General features: G+C 44.5%; 1 protein-coding gene across 7 annotated transcripts in view; it reads right to left on the bottom strand.

Annotated features, from left to right (window-relative positions):
- Positions 1-408: 408 nt before the first annotated feature.
- The window catches only part of BIN1 (bridging integrator 1), a 101255-nt gene continuing 81627 nt past the window's right edge, over positions 409-20036 (bottom strand). For 4 of the 7 annotated variants that reach the window (XM_027787138.2, XM_027787140.2, XM_005237671.4 and 1 more), the window contains 4 exons: positions 11886-11978; positions 11008-11118; positions 9505-9606; positions 409-6038 (listed from right to left, as the gene is read on the bottom strand). In XM_027787138.2, coding sequence (XP_027642939.1) covers positions 5931-6038; positions 9505-9606; positions 11008-11118; positions 11886-11978 — 414 coding nt within the window. In that variant the 3' untranslated portion in view covers positions 409-5930. Of the gene's footprint in view, positions 6039-9504; positions 9607-11007; positions 11119-11885; positions 11979-16100; positions 16125-17941; positions 18050-20036 lie in introns of all 7 variants that reach the window. The other 3 variants (XM_005237669.4, XM_027787136.2, XM_055812066.1) reach the window with 2 other exon arrangements.

The raw sequence follows: 20036 nt of genomic DNA, 5'->3' as shown, positions 1-20036 counted from the left end.
GCCCACGTGGTGTCATGCTGCCATCACCAAAAAAAAAATTGCCTTAGAGGATGAAGACCACATCACTTTGGGGTCAGTAGCTATTACAAAGCAAAGGTCTCAAATCATTCCACACGTTGCATTCCTTTGGTGTCAGGTCCTTACAACAGAACAGAGATGGCTGCTAGAAGAGTTTATTCTGCAGTTGTACTCATTCAGGAAAGGAGCAGCATCGCCCTCTCCATCCCATGTGTTTGAAAGAACTTCTAGAACTAATAGCACCTAGCTTCCTTGAAGGTACTCACCTCTTTGATGAGAAAAACGTCCTGAATTGTTTCAACTTCTTTATACAAAGGTGGGGGGCAAAAATCGGGGGGATGGGGGGGACAGGGAGGGGGGAAGGGGGAGAGAGAGAGACTGACACAGGAGTTAGGATGACACAAATTATATTTCTGAACATTGCCAAGAAACAAAACGGGACAAATCCATCTAGTACTTGTCACTGGAACTGGGTGTCACAGCTCTGAATACAATGGGGATTGTTTAGCTTTGTTTAAACAAAACAAAAATTAAAATAATTAAAAAACCCAAACATTTCTCAGGTCATTGTGGTAAAACTCAGAGACTGAATTAACAGAAGGAAAAGAGATTGCCAATACATTGCCAAAGTCGTTGCCATTTGATTCAGTTACAGAGAAGCAATAAGCCCAGGACTGCATCTGGCAAGTTCAAGCAGGGACCATCTACATGAAATGCAGACTAGGGACAGGATTAGCAGAATACACTGTAAAAACAGGTGAAGGAATTACAGCCATAAGACACATCAAAGTACAAGTTCATATAGACCAGTCTTCGCAGCTGTAGCTTCTCCATTTAGTTTCATAAACAAAATTCCTGAAACAGTCTTCTAATTCTCAGCCCCCATGCACCAGCTACAGACCCCAAGCTTTGCAAGGGCTGGTGGCACAGTCCAGCTCTGGGCACCACACAGGACCCCTTTCTGACAGGAGTTTGCTACTCCGAAGTGTCTAAGCCAAAGCATGCAAGCAGAGAGGTGTCTGGACCAGCGCCAGGTGTGACAAGGAAGAGCTCCCCTTTGGCAGCCCAGAGAAGAAAAGCTGTTGCTTGTTCTTCTGGTTATCAGCATTGTCAAGCTGCACTGCGTAGCATTTGCTGATGGACATATTTGTGCATCTTCTAGCTTTGCACTTTAGGCACACAGGGAAGTGCTCTATGCTACTGTCATCCTCAAAGAGCATGGGAGAGGCTGCAAACACAAGGACCTGGAGAGCGAGGTCAGATGCTGAAAGACACAGAGGCTACTGAGATCAGAGGCTACTGTGTTAGAAACACACAGGCCTTGTCTGTGAAAGATCAGTAGCTCCTCCTAGAAAGGGCTGAGAGAGACATCCCTGCATCCTCCAGCAAAAGACACATTCGCTGTTTTGCAGTATGGACTGCACAGCATCCAAAACATGTAATAGTGGCAGAGAGCCACTCTCTGTCTGGCGCAGAGGAGGAAAGGGGAAACTCTGAGCTCAGCATCCTTTGCAGGAGACACACACCTGTTACCATATTGACCATTCACATCTAGACCACTCACATTTTGTTCTCAGCCCTAAATAAAGAGGTTCTGGACCTCCCTGTAACTGAGGCAGCCAGCGCATCAACCCCAAATGAAAAAGAAAACATATAATCCCTCCATCCTCCCCCAGCACCTCCTTAGCCTTGGGCCTTTTCCCTTCAAGAGGTCGTTGCAAAATTTAACTGAGCTGACATCCCAATTCCAGGCAGAATATAGAGTCCTCGCATCTGCTCCGGGTCATGAGAGACCCCCTTGACTTGGGTGTGTGTGTGTGTGTGCCTGGGCCATGGGCTTTAGATAGTGGGACAGAAAAGGGTTCTGCAACTGTGAACAAGGTTCGTGGCAAACGGATCACAAAGCAGGACTAGCTGTGAGCAGCTGGGACGAAGCCTGCACAACCTTCGCAGCCCAGAAACACAAAGGTGGTAAACACAGACAGTTGAGGAATTCCCATGGAACGCAGCACAGAGTATGCAGGACTCTCGCCTGGAACAACGCATTCATCTTTACCCTGGGACCTTTTCCTAATTCTATCTAATATTCCTGACATTGCTAAGACAGAAAAAAGGAGAAAAAGTAATACCTTATTTCTTTCTCATCAATTGGGCAAATGTTAATTCCCACTGAACACTGGGATTAGGCTCAAACTGGAGTAGCATCATAAATCTATAATAATAAATCTGTGACCAAACTAAGACTGATAGAGCAAGAATGTCTTTCTAAGCCAGGCTACAAAACCAGTCAATAGCACGGGATGAGAAATGCTTTTATTGTTCACCCAGTAAAACAAGTGGAAGTTATTAGATGAGGAAACAGCAGCTTTGCTGGACCAGATACCAGGTAATCCCTGCAATGTGTCCAGTGTACCTATCAGTGGGGCAGAACTGGGCAATAGGCTTCTTTGGGTTCTCTTCAGTGGATGATGTATTCACCAACAAAAATGCAGTTTAGGGTTAACTGAAACCAGTCATCAGATTAAGAAAAAAAAAGGCAAAGGCAAAAAGACCATTAACATTAAAAGATTTTCTTTCAGCATTTTCAAAACAGAAGGCTTCACATTTTTGCTTCAAAGCAACTTGTTATAGCCCAAGTCATAAAGTTTTTCAAAAAGTGAAACACAACCATACAAGTGTAGTTCAGTTTAGTTTGAAAGGATATTTTTGTTTGTTTATGTTTTGATTTTTCCTTTTCTTATTTCACTGAGTAAATGAAGGGGGGGGAAAAATTGTCTCAGGTCACCCTTATGACTTTTTTCCCAGGATTTTCCAGTTCCGCCCGCAAACTGAAAAACCACTGTGGGCACAGCCTACTTGGGAGTTTACTGTCCCTCTTTCTATTTGAATCAGTCCTAAGCCAAAGAAAATGGAAAGTTCATTCCACCAGGTAATACCAACCAGAATCAAGGTATTTAGCAGATGTAAAAATACTGAAAATGGGAGGAGTTGTGGCTGTTTACAATGCGCTGAACATGACCCAAGAGATAAGAGAACTCCTGGCTCCAAAAAACATTGCTATCTGCAAGCTTCCTGCTATGCCATCCTACTCTCCTATAAGGCAATTTATAAACTGTGGGTCTGATCCTGCGTGCTCAGGATCTGACCGAGATGTGCTGACACTACTTATTTGCAAGCAATGCAAGATCTGGGTAACCCACTCTACCTCCTCTAAGCAAGGGGGTTTGGGGGCTGGGATTTTTGGGTTGGGGGTAAGCAAATGGAGAAAGACACAACATCCTCCCCACTAGCAATATTTGAGCATCACTCATGTGACCTGAAAACAACATCCCTTATTTGCAGCGTGTTACCACTTCTGCAGGGACAATACAGTACTGGATAGTTGCTTTGCAAGCTCAATAAAATGAAAAGGCCTTATGAGGATCTTTGTTGGGACAGTCATCTGGTTCAAACACAGCAGAAGACAACAACAACAACAGCAAAAAAACCCACAATAAATTAGGTATCAGCACAGCTTTCTAAATGGTCTAGAACAGTTACTTGCAAGACAAAAATCACAGCTCTGGTACTTAGAATCTTGTGGTTTTTTTTAAAAAAAAACAATAATCCACAGGTTTTGCATAAAAATAAACATTTTAAGCTGACAGCATTATGTTAATTGGATCAACCCGCTTTTCTATATATATATTTCTATGTATATTTAAATGTATATTTTTTTCTATGAATATTCTTTAAAGGAGTAATGGGAGTCACAAATGCATAAAAATAGATATTTTGGAAAAAGAGTAATAACAAAGACAACCCCAGTGAAAAAAGGAAAACAAAAAAGATCAAACAGGGCAGTATTCTAAAGCAACAGCTCACCATACTATAATTTGTGGAGTCCAGTCCTTCTGTGTTGTGAGCAGTTACTCCTAAATACTATGGGGGTTTGTAACAGTGATGTAAAACAAATTCCCGCATGTTTATTGGAGGGGGGTGGGGGGTGGGAAGAGAGAGAGAATTAAGAAGAAAAGAAGGAGAAGGGATTTGGGGTATATAGGACAGATTTTGATGCCTGTTACATTGCTGTAATTAACTAGCACAGATCATCTCCCAAGCTGAAAGCAGAAGGAACTCCAGCAATTCATTGCATTTATAAAAATATACTTTCTAATCAAAATGTGATCTGCCCCTCTGAACTAAAATTTAAAAAAAAAATAAAAAATCCATTTTTGTCCTACCATGTTTTTTTCTGTTGTCCTACAAATAACCCAAAAAGATTGGGAAAAGTGGGGTTTTCAGTAGTGCATGTCAGCATTCTTTGACAAAAGCCAGCTCCTAACAGGTAGGAACATTATTTCAGAGTGATCCTGTCCTTTTACAGCAGGAGGTAACCTCGCTGTTAAAATCCCTTCAAGGCAAAAGGATCATAAAGGTGGGAGGGGGGGAAGCCATAAAAAAAAAAAAGTAACAGCCCGATCTGCTTGCCAGCTGCATCAGTATTCAAGTAAAGTTTAAAGTACCTTTGTGGGACTTTAGAGTCTTGGAGGGTCAGACCGGCTTATTTTAACAAGTGTAATATGCACTTTGAAACAGCCTTGTCATCTGCTTGTTTAAACTAAAAAACAAAACTCAAAAACAAACAGGAGCAAAGGAAAGGTATAGGAAAGGTCTTGGCATCAGTATTAGACTGCAGAATATCTTCTTGACACTGACACTCTGATGTTCTTGCCTTCCTTTCTAATGCATTAAAAGACCATGAAGTCATGCAGCCACTTTAAATGAGTATAGTTTTCATAGAGATTAACTCGATCGCCAGCACAGCACTGGAGAAAGCTGATCTAACAATATTTCAATTACAGAACTCTTCAAAAGAAAATAAGAACTACAATTCCACAAATAACAATGCCAATTAAAAACAAAGAAAGTATTTTTTTTCTCAGTGTCTTTTCTTAGATATTCTTTCAGAAAAAAAATCTTTCTTCCTTTATCTCTTTCTTTAAAAGCAAATTTTCTAACCACCCAGATTTTAGAGCTATCTTCCATCTACATGAATCTAAGCTTCGCTGAAACCGCCTATGGCGTTGGGGGGGGCGAGGATTCCCTCGCCTGAATTTCAGAGCAACCTAAATGGCATCTGCTTATTTTGTCTTGTTTCTCCTCTTGAATTTGTCCGTCCCCCTTAGCATTTCACAGGTCAATATTACTGCGAGAATTTAAGTGTCTGCATTTGAAAGAACTTTGGACTGAGCACAGCTTCACACATTCCATCTTCTCTATGCCCTTTCCATGTAGTTTCTTCTATCTTTACATGTACAAAATCACAGTTTGTGTAACATCGTTTTAAAGGAAGAAAATAAAATACACACACGCACACACACATAAGTATTGGTGAACACTATACACTAAATATTTTTTTCAACAGCATAACAGAAAGTTTGGCCTACTGTAGGTTGAACATGTAGGGAAGGCTGATCTTTTATGGTTGCCATGCAAGCCACCTTCAAGACAAAACAGATGAACCCACCCAAGAGCAAATGCAGCTTCTACTCTCAAGCCATTAGACAATTACTGCCTTTCCAGGGATCAGACTGGCATCTCACCAATGCAGTGAATGCAGTATTTAGAGAACCACACCGAGTTACTTCTGCATCAGTCCTCCAAATCCAAACGCTATTAAAACCAAAGGGGAAAAAGGGTATTTGACTTGCCTTATTATTATTAATACTTATATATTTTGATAACACTTTGAATTTCAATTTACTTCTGAAATCTTGCCCTTTGAGAAGAACACATCCTTCAAGTTGACTTTTTTTCAGGCTTCTGTGCCTTTAAAATTCTCTCTTCTTTTCATTTTGCTGTTCTTTTTCAATTATCTACCAGAAAACTTGCTCTCTTGCAGCAGAAATGCAGCTGGTGGGCTTGGGCTTTCACTGCACCCGCTCCGTGAAATTCTCAGGGAAAACCCCTCGGCATTGGTCAAGTTCCTTATGCTGGATCCAGTCAGACTCCTTCACACCCATCAGCCATCCTTCATCCTGGAGGAAAAGAAAAAGATCAGGTGCTGAGAGATAAATGTCAGCAGGGACTTTTCTTACAGACTGCAGGCCAAGGAGGTGTCAAGGCATTACCAAAGCCATGCTCGTATTTGGCTTGGGAGACAATCCAGGAAAAGGGTGGGGGAGAAGGAAAAAATGTTCCCTTTTAAACTGGGAGAAGGCCACACACCCCCAGAATCAGTACCAAAACTCCTACCCGACCCAGAGTGTCTAGAGGCACTGAAATTGTAAATAAGTAGCAAGCGTAATAGAAGTATGTCATAATTTATACCTGCCGAAGCAGGAGACATTCTGCCAAACTTTCTAGAGCTATAGGATGGGAGCAACCACCAATCTCACCTTTCACAACCTAAACACGAGGGGTCTAACATTCTCCATAGTTATAAAAAAAGATGGGCACCTCCACAGTGCCATTCACCCCATTTATCTTGGGCACGGGTCTTTGAAAAGGATGAATCATCCCCTGGAGGTGCTCATCCCCTGCTTCAGTCAGGGCACCCGGATGATTTTAGAGAGGTGGTGTAGGCAAAACGAGTCTTGTTTGCTATGCTGAAATTCTGGTCTAAGAGAATAGGGAGCCAAGGACCTCAACGCATCTTCCCAAAACCCAGCAGTCTGTTGGGCCTAATGTAAGGCGATCTTGGCAAAGCTCCCAAACTTGTGCCACACACTATGTAAGACTCAAGGTCTCTCACAAGAGCCATCCCTAGCCACCAAACCTATACATCTATAAACAGGGGTGAATTTTCACTGAGGCAAACGGAGTTCTGCTTAGTAGAACCTGCTCAGGAGGAGAACAGACTTCCCACCGCTCTGCCTGCAGAGTGTCTAGCATCAACGTTTCTGCTCCATCTGAAGCACATGAGGCAGATGAGATATTCAAGGTGGGAAGGCTGCACTGTTTGCAGCTCTGGTGTGCAACCACCCCATTCTCTGCACGCCGCGGAGATGCCACCATGGAAGCACTCCTTCAGCACGCAAATATACCCACTTCATGTGAGTCATTTGCAGTGGGGCAGCCTATGGGTTAAGACTGCAGCATGAGGCAAGAGAGCTGCACAGACGACTGCCGTTTCCAAACTCAACAGCCTGCTCTGCATCCACTCCTCTGGGCAAAGCATGCACCAGGCTCATTTAGACATATGTTATCACACTCAGCTACATAACTTGCCAGGGCAGAAGTGCTCAGGCAACCAGATGCTCTAAGCTGTGGGGAAATGAGGCATGCATATGTGTGGTTCACACAGTTGTTCTGACACTTCTGGTTTCCTGGAACTGGCAGGAGTTACCTAGGTTATTTACCCAAAGCCAAGCAACGGCTCCCTTTGTATTTACAGAATATGTTCTTTAAAAACATGCCCGCACAATGCAGGAGTGATGCAGCGGGCACATATTGCTTTCCACTGCCATTTTGCAGCTTCTGCTCTCGTCCTGTTTTCTGCACATTTCATGTGGCAACAGCACAGACCAGCCATTGTATTCCAGTTCCCTGCTCCTTGCAGGCTGTACTGGGTGCCTGTAGACTCAGTTAGCCCTTGCTGCTGCCTTAGATTTGAGCATTCAGGGGATGTCATGGGAACGGCATGAGACAGGAGCCCATCTGCAGCAGCCAGCTGCAGGGGCTGCAGAAAGACTGACATGCCATAAATCAGGAAGACAAACGACTAGGTAGAAGATGCTGGGCCCAAGTGTCTGGAAGGCAGCTTCCAGCCCACAGCACAGCAAGCACAAAAGCTCATCCATTTGCACATAGCATCTCTGCCATACAGCATGCATCCTGCTGCATCCTGCTATGAAGTGTCTCCTCAGCTGTAGGGATTAGACACAAGGACCCAGATTGACCCCTGCTGATCTTGAACCACATCGCTCCAAGTGCCAGCTTAGAAACATTGCTGCCCTCAACCCTTTCTTCTGTCAAGAAAAATCAATCCAGGCCTGGCTGACAGACCCACAAACAAGCTGCAAGATAAGGACATGGGTCACAGTCTATTACCCTAAACTTCCTCCACTCACGTGCACAGTTCATGCACATGTTAACAGCCAACATCTTGTGGCTGGGTATGGTCAAGGTTAGGAAAATGAGCTGTAGCACAGGATACACTGTAGGAGGGTTAGAGGGCTTCAGTGCAGCTACAGCATCATGTTAGCAACACTCAGAGCTCACCCTCTGCAGCTTGGAGAGTCTCGAGTTCATGGCTGTTGCACCCACATCCAGCTAGAGTGCAAACATAGGGCATTGAGAAACTCTGCTTCACACATGCTGTCTCCTACCACAGAAACTAGGGAAGCTGCCACTCATTTCCCATCCAGAATGCTTTCTGAGAAAGAAATGTTCACAAATACTCGTGCAGGGCAGTCCCACTCAGTGATGAGTCTTGTCTCTACAAGGAATCACTGCCTTTTCCCCATACAACCCTTCCCCCTAGAGCGCCTAGCTCTGCAGGAACTGCCGGCACGTTATAGCTCCTATTTCACAAGCAGCAGCAAGATCTGCCTCCATAATTCACAAAGCCAACAGCTGAGCCACAAAGAAGATCCGCATCTTCTGTGGCCAGTGAGCTACATCAGCTTCCCTTTACCCCTTGTGGAATCCCGATAGCGTCTGGGCTTGGCCAAACCCAAAGAGCTGATGACTACCTAATCACTTTGAAGAATTCTCTTCCTTTTCCAAACAGAATCCTGGAGACGTGAGCATGAATTTTATAAAATCACCACCTCCCTCAGCCAAAGTAGTAAAACTACGGCAGACTATCAGTTGGAAGCCCTCAAACACAGCAAGTGAGAAGGATTTACTCAAGGCTTCTAGAAACAGCTCAGATTAAAGAAAAACATTGCCAATTAAATTCAGTTGGAGATGGGCAGTAAGACTGTTCTCTGAGGATAAGAAATCTGCTCCAGTCTTTGAGTCTGCTGCCATCTCCTGACCAAACCTGTCTTTTGGAAATTGCCATTGCTACGCTGAAGTGCAAGACATCATCCATGGCGAGCTGCTTTCTCCGAGCTCCAGCACTTCCCAAAAGGGGAGAAAATATTGTCAGAAGCTGTGGGTCACTCCTGCCAATGCCACAGTCCACACTGAAGTGGTCATAAGGAACGTGCATCAAGTTTAGGAGCAGTGAGGAGGTGAAGTATGGGCTCTGTCAGGCTCTCTGATCAAGGAAGTCATTGCACTAGCTCAAATGCCCCGATAGGAACAGGAAGCCACAGCTATTTCACGTGCTTTATACAGGATAATGTCTCCACTTTCCAATAACAAGCAGAGTCCTCCACTCTCTTGCAGGAAGCCAATCTCAAGCTTAAGGACAACCGGCTATCCCGGTCAGCTCCCAGCCACAAACTGATGGCTCTGCATCCAGCCAGCCAACTGTTAGCAGAGGAAGAAGCAGCTCTGGAAATCCCGTTGGCTCCTCCCGGCCCAGGCTCACACCCTGTCTTCCCCACTCACCTGCTCCTCAGGGTTCTCAAACGGAATCACCAGCACCACATCCCCGGCCTTCAGCTGCAGTTCGTCGCTGTCAGTGGCCGTGTAGTCATGCATGGCCTGGACCTACGGGGAGAGAACAGGAGAGCTTGGGTGAGGGCAGCCTTCTCTCACACAGCTCCATAACGGGTGGCAAGGCTTTCCTCTTCACTGATTCACTGGATGATTCAGGTAGGAAGGCACCTTTGGAGGCCATCTGATCCAACCTGCTGCTCAAGGCAGGGCAAGCTTGTGTCACAAATGCCCTCTCTACGGGAATAACCACTTCCCTTAACCTAATGGCTACATGCTTGCTCATACAGCCTGGCATGCAGCTCACCTTCGCCACAGGGCATCTCATTCAACTTGTTATGCATCAGCACCTCCCTGTCCTTCCTTAGGAGAGCTGAATTCCCATGGTACGGGTCTAAAAACCTCACAGGGTAGAAAGCCTGTATTCACCCAAATGGTGCTCTCTATTCTTTTTGCAGCTGGACTGCAAGAGCATTAGAGACTATAGCTTCCTATCTCTGTCACAGAAAGCAAGGAGAGGAAACGCAGGAAAGAGTAGTATCAGTTTAGATCTTTGAGTGATTGTATCCTGCCATGTTCTCTCTCTGGTATTCAGTCTAACTCCTATCATCATATGTGTTACAGCTTTTTTACTTCAAACCACAGCTCTTCGCTTTGAGCACTACAGCCTAAAATTGCTGCCTGCAACCAATCTAAATCTGATGAACCTCCTATTGTTCTTCAGGGGGTTGTCATTCTTCTGCTTTTGGTAGAACTCCCTGAAAAAAAAAACCCAAAATGATGCCTGGACATGACTAAAGCAGAAGAAAAGCATTCCTATTACAGGAGACTGTAATTTCTCACTCTCAGGGTATTATGGATCTGTGCTGTCTTGCTACAGTATTCCATTATGCAGGTTAAATTTGTGGCCTATCGTCACCTAGAATCACTCCTTCCTCCAGCACCTTCAAAACAAGCTGTGAGTGACCTTTGGCATATTCAGAATACCCACCAGACTTCCCTGTCTAATCCTATACTTTTTCATGTTTGGGGGAAATTAGAAAGCCAGGATAAACAGGAACTCCTCTGTCCCTACAGGTGTTTTCAACTCTTCATTTGCCACTTGCATCAAAGTTTAACCTTTCCAGTTTGAAGCACAACTTCTTATCTACTATCCCGCATCTGTGACTGACACTACCACACCACCAGAGATAGAAATAACTGCAGCAGAGAGAAGGAAGAGTTTTGCTATACACCACAGCCAGACATTTAAACACTGATGTGCTTGTATAGTCCTTTGAAGCATCTAGAACCGCATGAAGCTGGGATGGTGGAAAGGTAGGTGTATCTCTTCTTCAGCTTCTTTTCTCCTTTTCAATGCAGCAAAGCCCATTGCCATGCTGAGCAAAAGTAGTTAATTCATTACAAGAAAAAAAATCACCAGGAACTCAGTGCCCCATCACCACACACACTCACCTTGAACAGAAATCCTGGGGGCATGTCAGCTCTTTCAGATGAAGCACCTCCTTCCACAGTGCCATTGATGGTAGCAGGGAAAGTTTCCACAACGACAGCAGGCAGAGAGCTCTGGTAGGGAGCAGCAGCCAAGGAAGAAAAAAAAGCCAATGAGAAAAGAGAATCCAAAATTACAGCCCAAGTTCACCCTGGAGGATCCACATCTCTACCCCATCCATGGCTTCAGCAGGTTTTTCAAACACACCAGTGACAGAAACACCCCGAAGGACGGCAAAGGCTGGAGAGGTGACCACTTTCTTCCTTTGCTAAAGGCTGTGGAAGGGCAGAGGGAATTTAGAGTTTTTCTGGGACCATAATGCCTGGCATTTCTCATTCGCTGCAGTCACAATGCAGTTTGTGTAGAGCCCTCATGGAACCAACAACTCAAATGCAACAGCCTATAGGAACAAAGCAGCCACGAGATGGGATCTACTCCAGTCCCCTAAAAAGGTGGCAGTACCAGGAGAAAAAGAGGAACCCTGGATATTCAGGGGACAGAGGCAAAACCCAGAGGAAAGGTAGGTAAAGCAGAAGGTGAGCAAGGAGGAATCCAGCAGACAACACAAGCTTAGGACGGCACGGGCTGTGGGCTGGCTTCACAACATGGGTGAAGGGACAGGTTTTTTTGTGGATCTTCCATCAGAGCTTCTCCTTAAGCTCTACACAGATAAAATGTGTATGCACAGCTGCAACTGGCCTCTAAGAGCACTATAACTGCTGGGGTGGCACGATGTGTTTTTCCAAGCAGTCACCTCTTTCCCCAGCTCAGCCTCCCACATCTGTTGTATGACAAAGAGATGCGAGGAAAAAAAGGGAATGCTGTCCCTCGAGGTGCTTACCGATCCTGAATCGGCTTCGGTTTTAGATGCTTCAGCTCCAGCTGCTGCTTCTGATCCAGCTGCTTCAGCTCCTGCATGGGCTGCTTCTGCAGGCTGCAATACAAAAGTGATTCAGGTGGGAAGTTATGCTCAGTACAGCTACACAGGAAAGTGCATCTTAGTCTGTCCAAGCGCTCTATGCTGTTGGCTGCTGCCATCTGCCGACAGCCAGGTGAGAAATCTCAGGGTCTTGCTGGGTTTCCATCTCCCTCTTTCTCTGCAACCCCGCGAAATCACAGTAAAGCCTGCATTCCGCATTCTCTCGCTCCAGCCACGCAACAGGTAACACTCCAGAGGAAATCGATGAAACACCAAAAATCCTGTGCACCTCTTTTTTCATCTAAAGAACAGACCTCCTTTACACATGCACAGTATCTATCACTACATATAGATTGCCCACTTGTACAGGAATACAAGTTGGCTTGCACATCAAGGGACAAGGATCTCTCAACAAGTTACTTCCAAGGATCAACGATCAAAGAATATTTAAGCCTTTGCATACTGCCAGAAACAGAAGAGCATGGTAATAAGGTGTCCAGATACAGAACTTAGTCTGGACTCAGCATCTACGTGACATCAGCACTAAATCAAACTGAACTAAAAACTGTGCTAACTTTCACCCAATTTGATTCTCAATAGGCGCAGAGTCATATGAATTTTGATTCTGTTGTGAATATTTGCTACGAATATTCTGCATGGTGCATGCACACGTTTGTGTTGGTGAAGAGTTTCTAATGCACAAAAACTGCCACCAACAGGGAGAAATATTTAGCATCATCTACAAATCACTGCCTGGAAGAGACTGTTTTGGGAAGCCTTGGGACAGGAATTTCTGTGCAAAACAAAAGACCAACCAAACACCTCTGATACACTTTCTGCAGTTCAAGCTTTTATTCTCCCTTGCCTGAAATCAGGCTAAATTTGTTTGAACGCAAAATCAAAAACAGTCATTTGCCCCTCCCAGAAACTGCAACAACACGGGAAATAAGTTGGATCTGGCAGCAACAATGCTGCAGATGAGTCCCTTGGGAGACTGGCCAGGCAGCACCTGGGAATACTGACAAGAATCTCACAGGTCTAATTTGCAGCCTGAGTGCCATCATGGCCAGCCTATAGCCATTTGTTCTCTATACCAGAGAGCACATGCACCTCCAGACACCCACTTTATACTTGCACAATAGAGATTGCTACAGGGATTCTGCATTTTTAATACATACGAATAAACTAGCTTTAGTATGCTTACATGCCTCATACATTTGGTAAACACATAGTGTCCTGGTTTTGGCTGGGACAGTTATTTTTCTTCCTATTAGCTGGTATAGTGCTGTGTTTTGGATTTAGGATGAGAATAATGTTAGTAACAGACCGATGTTTTAGTTAGTGTAAGCACTGCTCAGCAGCAAGTCAAGGACTTTTCAGCTTCTCATGCTGCCCTGCCAGCAAGGAGGCTGGTGGCACAAGAATCTGGGAGGGGGGACAGCCAGGACAGCTAACCCAAAGTGGCCAAAGGGATATTCCATACTATGTGAAGTCATGCTCAGTATATAAACTGAAAAGTTGGCCAGGGGCTGCTGCTTGGGAACTGGCAGGGCATTGGTCGGTTGGTGGTGAGCAATTGTTTTTCATTTTGGTTTTTCTTGGGTTTTATTTCTCTCTCTTTTTGTTATTTTCCTCTTCAGTACTGTTATTATTATTGTTATTTCAATTATTAAACTGTTCTTACCTCATCCCACAAGTTTTCTTACATTTACCTTTCCGGTTGTCTCCCCCATCCCGCCAGGGAGGAGCAAGCAGCCAGCTGCACAGTGCTTATTTGTCAGCTGGAGCTAAACCATGACACACGCACCCCTGAATACAACCACGTTCAAAGCAAGGCATTGTCCAGATTTCTTAATGTTGCAATTCTCATAGTCCCAACCCTACAAAAGCCCAGCGTAAAGCAACAATCATAGTAACCCTTAACTCTACACCCACCTGGCTATTAGCCATGCACTGGCACAATCCTCCAAGCAGTTTTCTAACAGCAGCCATAATGATGAAATAAAACCTTAATTTAACAAAAAGACATGACTTTACCTTCTCCAATGATGCCATGCTTTCCTCTCTTACCACACCTTTCCTCACGTCTCCCCATCACCATGTTCACAGGCCTGTGCTGCCAGAGGACGTTCCATGCAGCAGAGCTATCCCTACCCTGCAGAGGATTCCCACAGCAGCTTTGGTAGCACTAAGGTAAATGTATGCACAGGAAATGCTACAAAGGCTTCTCCTGTCTAAATAGATTCCCTCCCAGGCTGCTTTTTATTTGCATTCAGTGAAACTGGAACTGGGACAGATGCCAGCCCAGCTCTACCTGGCCAAGCATGGTTTTTATGTGGACAAGGAGCACAATGTGAGCTTCTTTTTAAAAAGTGGCTAATTTGCAAAACCAGTATTTAATAACCAGATTAACTACATCTAAATTAATCCCTAAAGGGCATTTTCACGTCAGCTACTTATTTTTCTATTTTATGTACCTGTGGGCGTCCCAAGGCCTATAAAAGCATTTACAGTCATGGAAAGACACTATAAGGAGAAGAGGGAGAACTGCTCACTGCTGTTGCCAGGTTTGAAAGCTTTGCCTATTCTAACAGCAGCGTCATACACACCAAATGCAAGTTTCCTTGTCTGCAGAACTACACAAGTTCTGCTGCATCCAAGTTCCTACGCAGCTGTTCACCTGATGACATACGGGACTATGTAACCATGCAACAAGTCTTCTCTCAACAGCTAGGAACTACATTAGAGCAAAAACAGTTCAGAAGACTTGAAGAGCAAAAGGAGGATTCCCCAGCTGCAAGGAGCTCTGCTCTTCAACCGTATATGGTATGCGAGGTGAGAACATCTTGTCTAGTAGCAGTCCCCAGTTGATTAAATTGTCCTTTGAGTGAAATTAGTTTCTAGGATGGGAGAAATGGCCCAAAACACTTTTTACACCCCAGACTGTAAGCACAGCTCAATCAGATGCAGTCATACCTCACTCCTACCCATCCGCTTGAAAGACATGAGATCGTCCCTCGCAAAAACACAAGCTACTTTTCTTTCTTACCAAGACAGACTGACAATGCTCATACAGGGGAATGACAGATGTTAAACACTAATGGCCCATAAAACACACAATGGAAATCTCTTTCTTGACATGACCCAAGCTCATGTGAAGGAGGGCACTGGCCACTGAGTCCATGGGCCAGGCTTTCAGCAAGGGGTAAGTCATGCCCTCTGAGTACTGACTGTAGGTGGTGATCCTACCTCGAGAATGGTAAGGTTGGCAGGACTCCAGCATAAGCCAAGGACATGTGCCTGAGGACACGCCATAGGATACAGCCAGCTCAAGTAGCAAGCTTGAGTACCGAGAGACCAAGCGTTTTCTGTCCACACCCCCGGCCATTTGTCTAGAGAGGCTCAAGAGTAGTTGTGCCTGAAATATCTCCCATATTGCTGATCTGCAGCAATCTGAGACCTTCCCAGGCCCAATATATCTAGAGGGCACAAATGAAGGTCTGGTTTTGGTTCAGATGCAGAACACGTGTAGGGTCTTCCTTGTCAGCAAGCTCCAAAGCTGAGGTTGAGGCAGATGCCAGGTAAGACTTGGGCCAGCACTTAACTTCCAGTGCAGACAGAGGCTGATGTGAATCAGCCTTTCTGGAAACAATGGTCAATAAGGAACAAACACCACAGATAATTCCAAACACATGTATATACCCAGTGATACAGGCAGTAAGGACAGGGGGCAGCTGAGCCATTTATGCATCACACACAAGACCAACAGAATGTACAGAGTTTAGGAAATGCTGGGGAGTGGAGGGTGAGGATGATGCCACAGTGGGACTAAGTTTGAGGAGAATGTCACAGCATCATGCCGGAGGAAAGATGAGTAAATTAGCAGGGAAAGACAATGGGGTTGTGCATTGGTGGAGGCATAAGTTTCAGAGTGCCAGACCTGACTTGCAAACATGTGGCTGCCCCTGGGGCTTCACAGAAGGTGCAAAAGTGGGTTCAGCAGCACATGGCACAACTTTGGTTTGGGGTGTGCAGAAATGAAAAGCAATGAGGGAAAGCAGACAGGTATGCACACAGAGATGGCACCGGCACATGCACAGTACATGATGAGAGATGAAAGCCATATGAAGTTCTTACCTCCCATAAATCCCAAGGTAAAGACTAAGCATGTCAAAGAGCAACAAAAATAGAACATGTTTATACATGATTATTTCAGTGAGTACAAACATTACAGATGCTGATCAGACTGAAGCAGACATATACATTCAACAGCACTTATCTCTGCATGTTTTAAAAATACTTTTTGAGTACCTAAATTTATACACCCCTCCCCACTGCATATTCAAATTGAAGTACCAAGGCATTTAAGTAAGTGTTTTTTCTACCTCTGGTATGAAGGGAGACAGCCAAGCCACGTTCAGTTATCAGTGGCAGATCACATAGCCAGAAAAAAAACCTCATGAGTTTGTAGTCTGTCAGGGTTAAATATGCTCCCATATATCCATACTCAACAGAGTTAGCATGATTTCAGAACAAGACCAACTGTTGTCTTTGGATCAGTAGTGAAATATCTTAACCTCTTTGCCATAGCACCCACCTTATAGGAAATAAATTTGACCGCTTTGACAACTAGCTGGTTTTCACCAAGTTTTGTACTGTGGTTACCATTAGAGAATACTGATTTCAGATTCTTTCTTTTAATGACTTCTGAAACTAATAATAAATACATTAGAACACCAAACATGCTAATTGCTGAGCAGTTTTGAAAAACCCACTCAGTGCAGTATTTGTTGCTTGCTGAAAGGGTAAAAAATTATTCCATTTTAAGACAAACTCATATGCTATGCCAGGGTACCCAATTATCCAAGTTATAATTCATGATTCAGGAAAAAAAATCCCAGTAAATAAATTTTAAAAAAAAAGCTTATCCTGACATGCAGCTTGTTCTGTCGGGCAAGCAGATACAAAATGCCAACCTGCCCACTTAAATTTCCAGAAAGCGGTACCTTGCCATATTATCCATGCCATATTATATTATGCCAGTTATCAAACTATGATAACCACTAGTATCTTGTAGTTAGAGTATTCTAATTTAGAAGAATTGGATGCCTAATGTTTGATCTCTCTAATAAAAGCAGTCTTATTACTACAAAAATCTATGCCATACAGGCATACTTGACATGATGATACTAGAGAAATACTGTAAGCATCCCAATTATGTTTATTACAAATTTAGATGGCAACCACAGGGAAAAAATAACCATTTCATACATACAAAATGGAAAGTCCTGGTGAGGACAACAGCCAAATTCAGGAGCCATTTAGACATAAAATGAAATGCAGACCACCTGCCTCTGACAGCAGACAGGACCAGGTACAGTCCAGACCAAAACCAGACATCTTCCTTTTTGATGCTGCACTGCACAGCATTATGCTCAGGGAGGAACCTACTACTTAACTATAAGCAGAGGCTATATTATACCCAGAAAAAGGCAGGTTTCACATCACTGGAATATCCATCTACAGCTATATCCACCTTAAATAACTGCAGATTATCAGTGACTGTTTACTAAAAAAATCCCTTTGAGAGCAATTTATAGCAGGAGCACAGAACCGAGGTTGAATCCCCATCCACAGAAGAACAGTTTAAATCCATATAGCATACAGAGGATGCTAATCCAGGGAGGGGCATATGTTAAATTGAATAAGTTGTCAATCAGTAGATCATCAGAGCAACGCACAAGCACCCCACAAACACTTAGTGCCAGACTGTGATCAGGCTAATTGCCACCTGATTCTCACCGGACTTACACATCCAGCACAGAAGACCAAGGTGCCCATCTGCAAGGCACGGGGCTGATCACCCAGCCCAGCCACCCGCAGCTGAGGTCCACATTATCATTCATGTAGGTGCAGGTCATGCCACACTTGGCAACAAGTCAGTTACGAAGGGAGAAGGATTAGTGATATGAACCAACCTGGGAAGCGGGTGTGGGGGTCTTCCCCACAGTGGCATCTGGTTTAATGGGATCAAAATCCAGATCCAACAGGCTGGCTCCCTCCTGGAAGGGCCCAGGGGCATCAAACTTGGCAGCAGTAAGGAAGAAAAGCAGTACGAGCATTAGACACACACACACAGAGTAAAGGGAGGGTATATGATATCCAGGAGCTAAAGCTGCAAGCGCAGAAGACATGGTGGCAATGCAAACGCCTGATGTGACTCCTGACTCTTGGTGCCTATAATCACGGGTGGTTCACATGGGTGCCACTGTAAACCAAACCTGAGCCTCTTCCACAGGACTCATTCATCTTCCCACCTGGCCAAATGAGCTGACATGGTGTAAGCGCCTGACCTGCTGTGGTCAAAAGGATCACTGCCCATTGATGACTCAGAAGGGCTTCTCTTCTATTTATATCCCCCATAGCTCACCCAGCTGCCTTTGTACTGATGGCCCAGGGCAGACTCCCTCAGCCACATAGAGAAGAGCTTCTACCCACACAACTTATCTCAGGAGCCTGGATGCAGGCAGAAAACCACTCAAACTGCTGGAAGGCAAGTCTGAGAGACATCAGAGCTACCCTGCAAACCTGCCAATTCCCTCCTGCTTTATCTGAGACAGAAACACAGAATATGGCAGCTCACCCAGGCTAAAGGGCTTGAATCACTCCCCATTCCAAAAACGCTGTTTTGAATGATTTCCATTTCCGGACATCCCAGAAACATGCACACAACAGAAGTCTTCCAATAAAGCATAAATTTGAGAAGCTTTGCTACTTTCTTCAAAGTCAGCAGAATTTGGCTTTGATTAATGCTCTAGCTAAAGACAATGATGGCATATTCGCTAATTACCATTAATAAAACAGTCACTACAAAGGGCATGAGTCATTAGTATTCAAAACTGAACTATCACTTTTGGTGTTCAAATTTAACCTAACCACTACAAGACACTCTTTTCTACTCAACAGAGTAGTTGCTCTCTCTAGGAAGTCCAGGAAGATTTGCCCCTATTTCCACTGACCTCCCAGCTCACTGGCCCTACTGCTTCAGCTCCCTTTCCAACCACAAAGTGTGGCAGGTTGGTCTCCAGTGTTACATCACAGCCCCACAAAGGAAAACCTCCTGGCAAGCAGCAAGAGACACCATTTAAGAGAAAGTCTTCTGAATACAATCCACATCATTGTTTTGACCCCCTCTAGTGAAACACAACCCTCTCATAGATTTTTCTTTTCCTTATGAGCATCTCTGAGATCCACTGGGATGACAACAAGGAACCAAGCTATAATGTATCACAGTAATAAATGGTGACCAGTATCAAAAACCAACTGGCATACTACCACACTCCTCCAGCACATCCAGGCCACCCATTATCAGAAAGGCTCCAACCCCCATCTTTAATTTTCTTTAGTAGTGAGACATCAAAGGCTCCAGCCATTGAATAATAACTTTACCTGCCGTTCAAGACTTACATGCAAGGGCTAGCACCCCTTGCCTTTACCCAGATCTCCCACAAGACATCTATTGAAGCTAAGACATCAGAGAGGAACAGTCCTGGGCAACACACTGAATGCTAGTGGTGGTTGGGTGCTTCAGAGAAGACTGCTCTGGCAACCACAGTCCTCCCTCAGAACTCCCATCTGACTGAAAGTCACAGCAGATCCCATCCTGGGTCAGAGCACTGATCAGGTGCAGAAGAGTTCACCTGACTAAGAGCTGGCGTTCACATGGAAATACCTGATACAAACCATGGGGCAGACAGAGCTGTCCATTATGATACAGGAGAAGGAAGCACAGAAAATGGCAGAGTTGTTCAGCTGCCTGTAGTTCCCACCTTCCAACACTGCTGGCAAATCATGTCTCTGCTCTGTAAGCTTTATCGACTGCAATGCAAAACCTGACATGGATTTCCTTCCCTCCCCACTCCACCTCTGCTCCTCAGCAGCTGGGTGGAAGGTGGTAAACCAGAGGCAATGGAGCAGAATGATACAAGGAAAAGTTAGGGAGTGAGTCACAGATGAGCACCGATAGAAACATTACTTGTGTTTTAACAAGCTATTTAGGAAAAAAAAATAAAT

Source organism: Falco peregrinus, chromosome 8 (assembly GCF_023634155.1).
Source record: "Falco peregrinus isolate bFalPer1 chromosome 8, bFalPer1.pri, whole genome shotgun sequence".
NCBI classification, from domain to species: domain Eukaryota; kingdom Metazoa; phylum Chordata; class Aves; order Falconiformes; family Falconidae; genus Falco; species Falco peregrinus.
The sequence above is the reverse complement of the archived record's forward strand: the minus strand, read 5'-3'. Positions and strand labels throughout refer to the sequence as shown.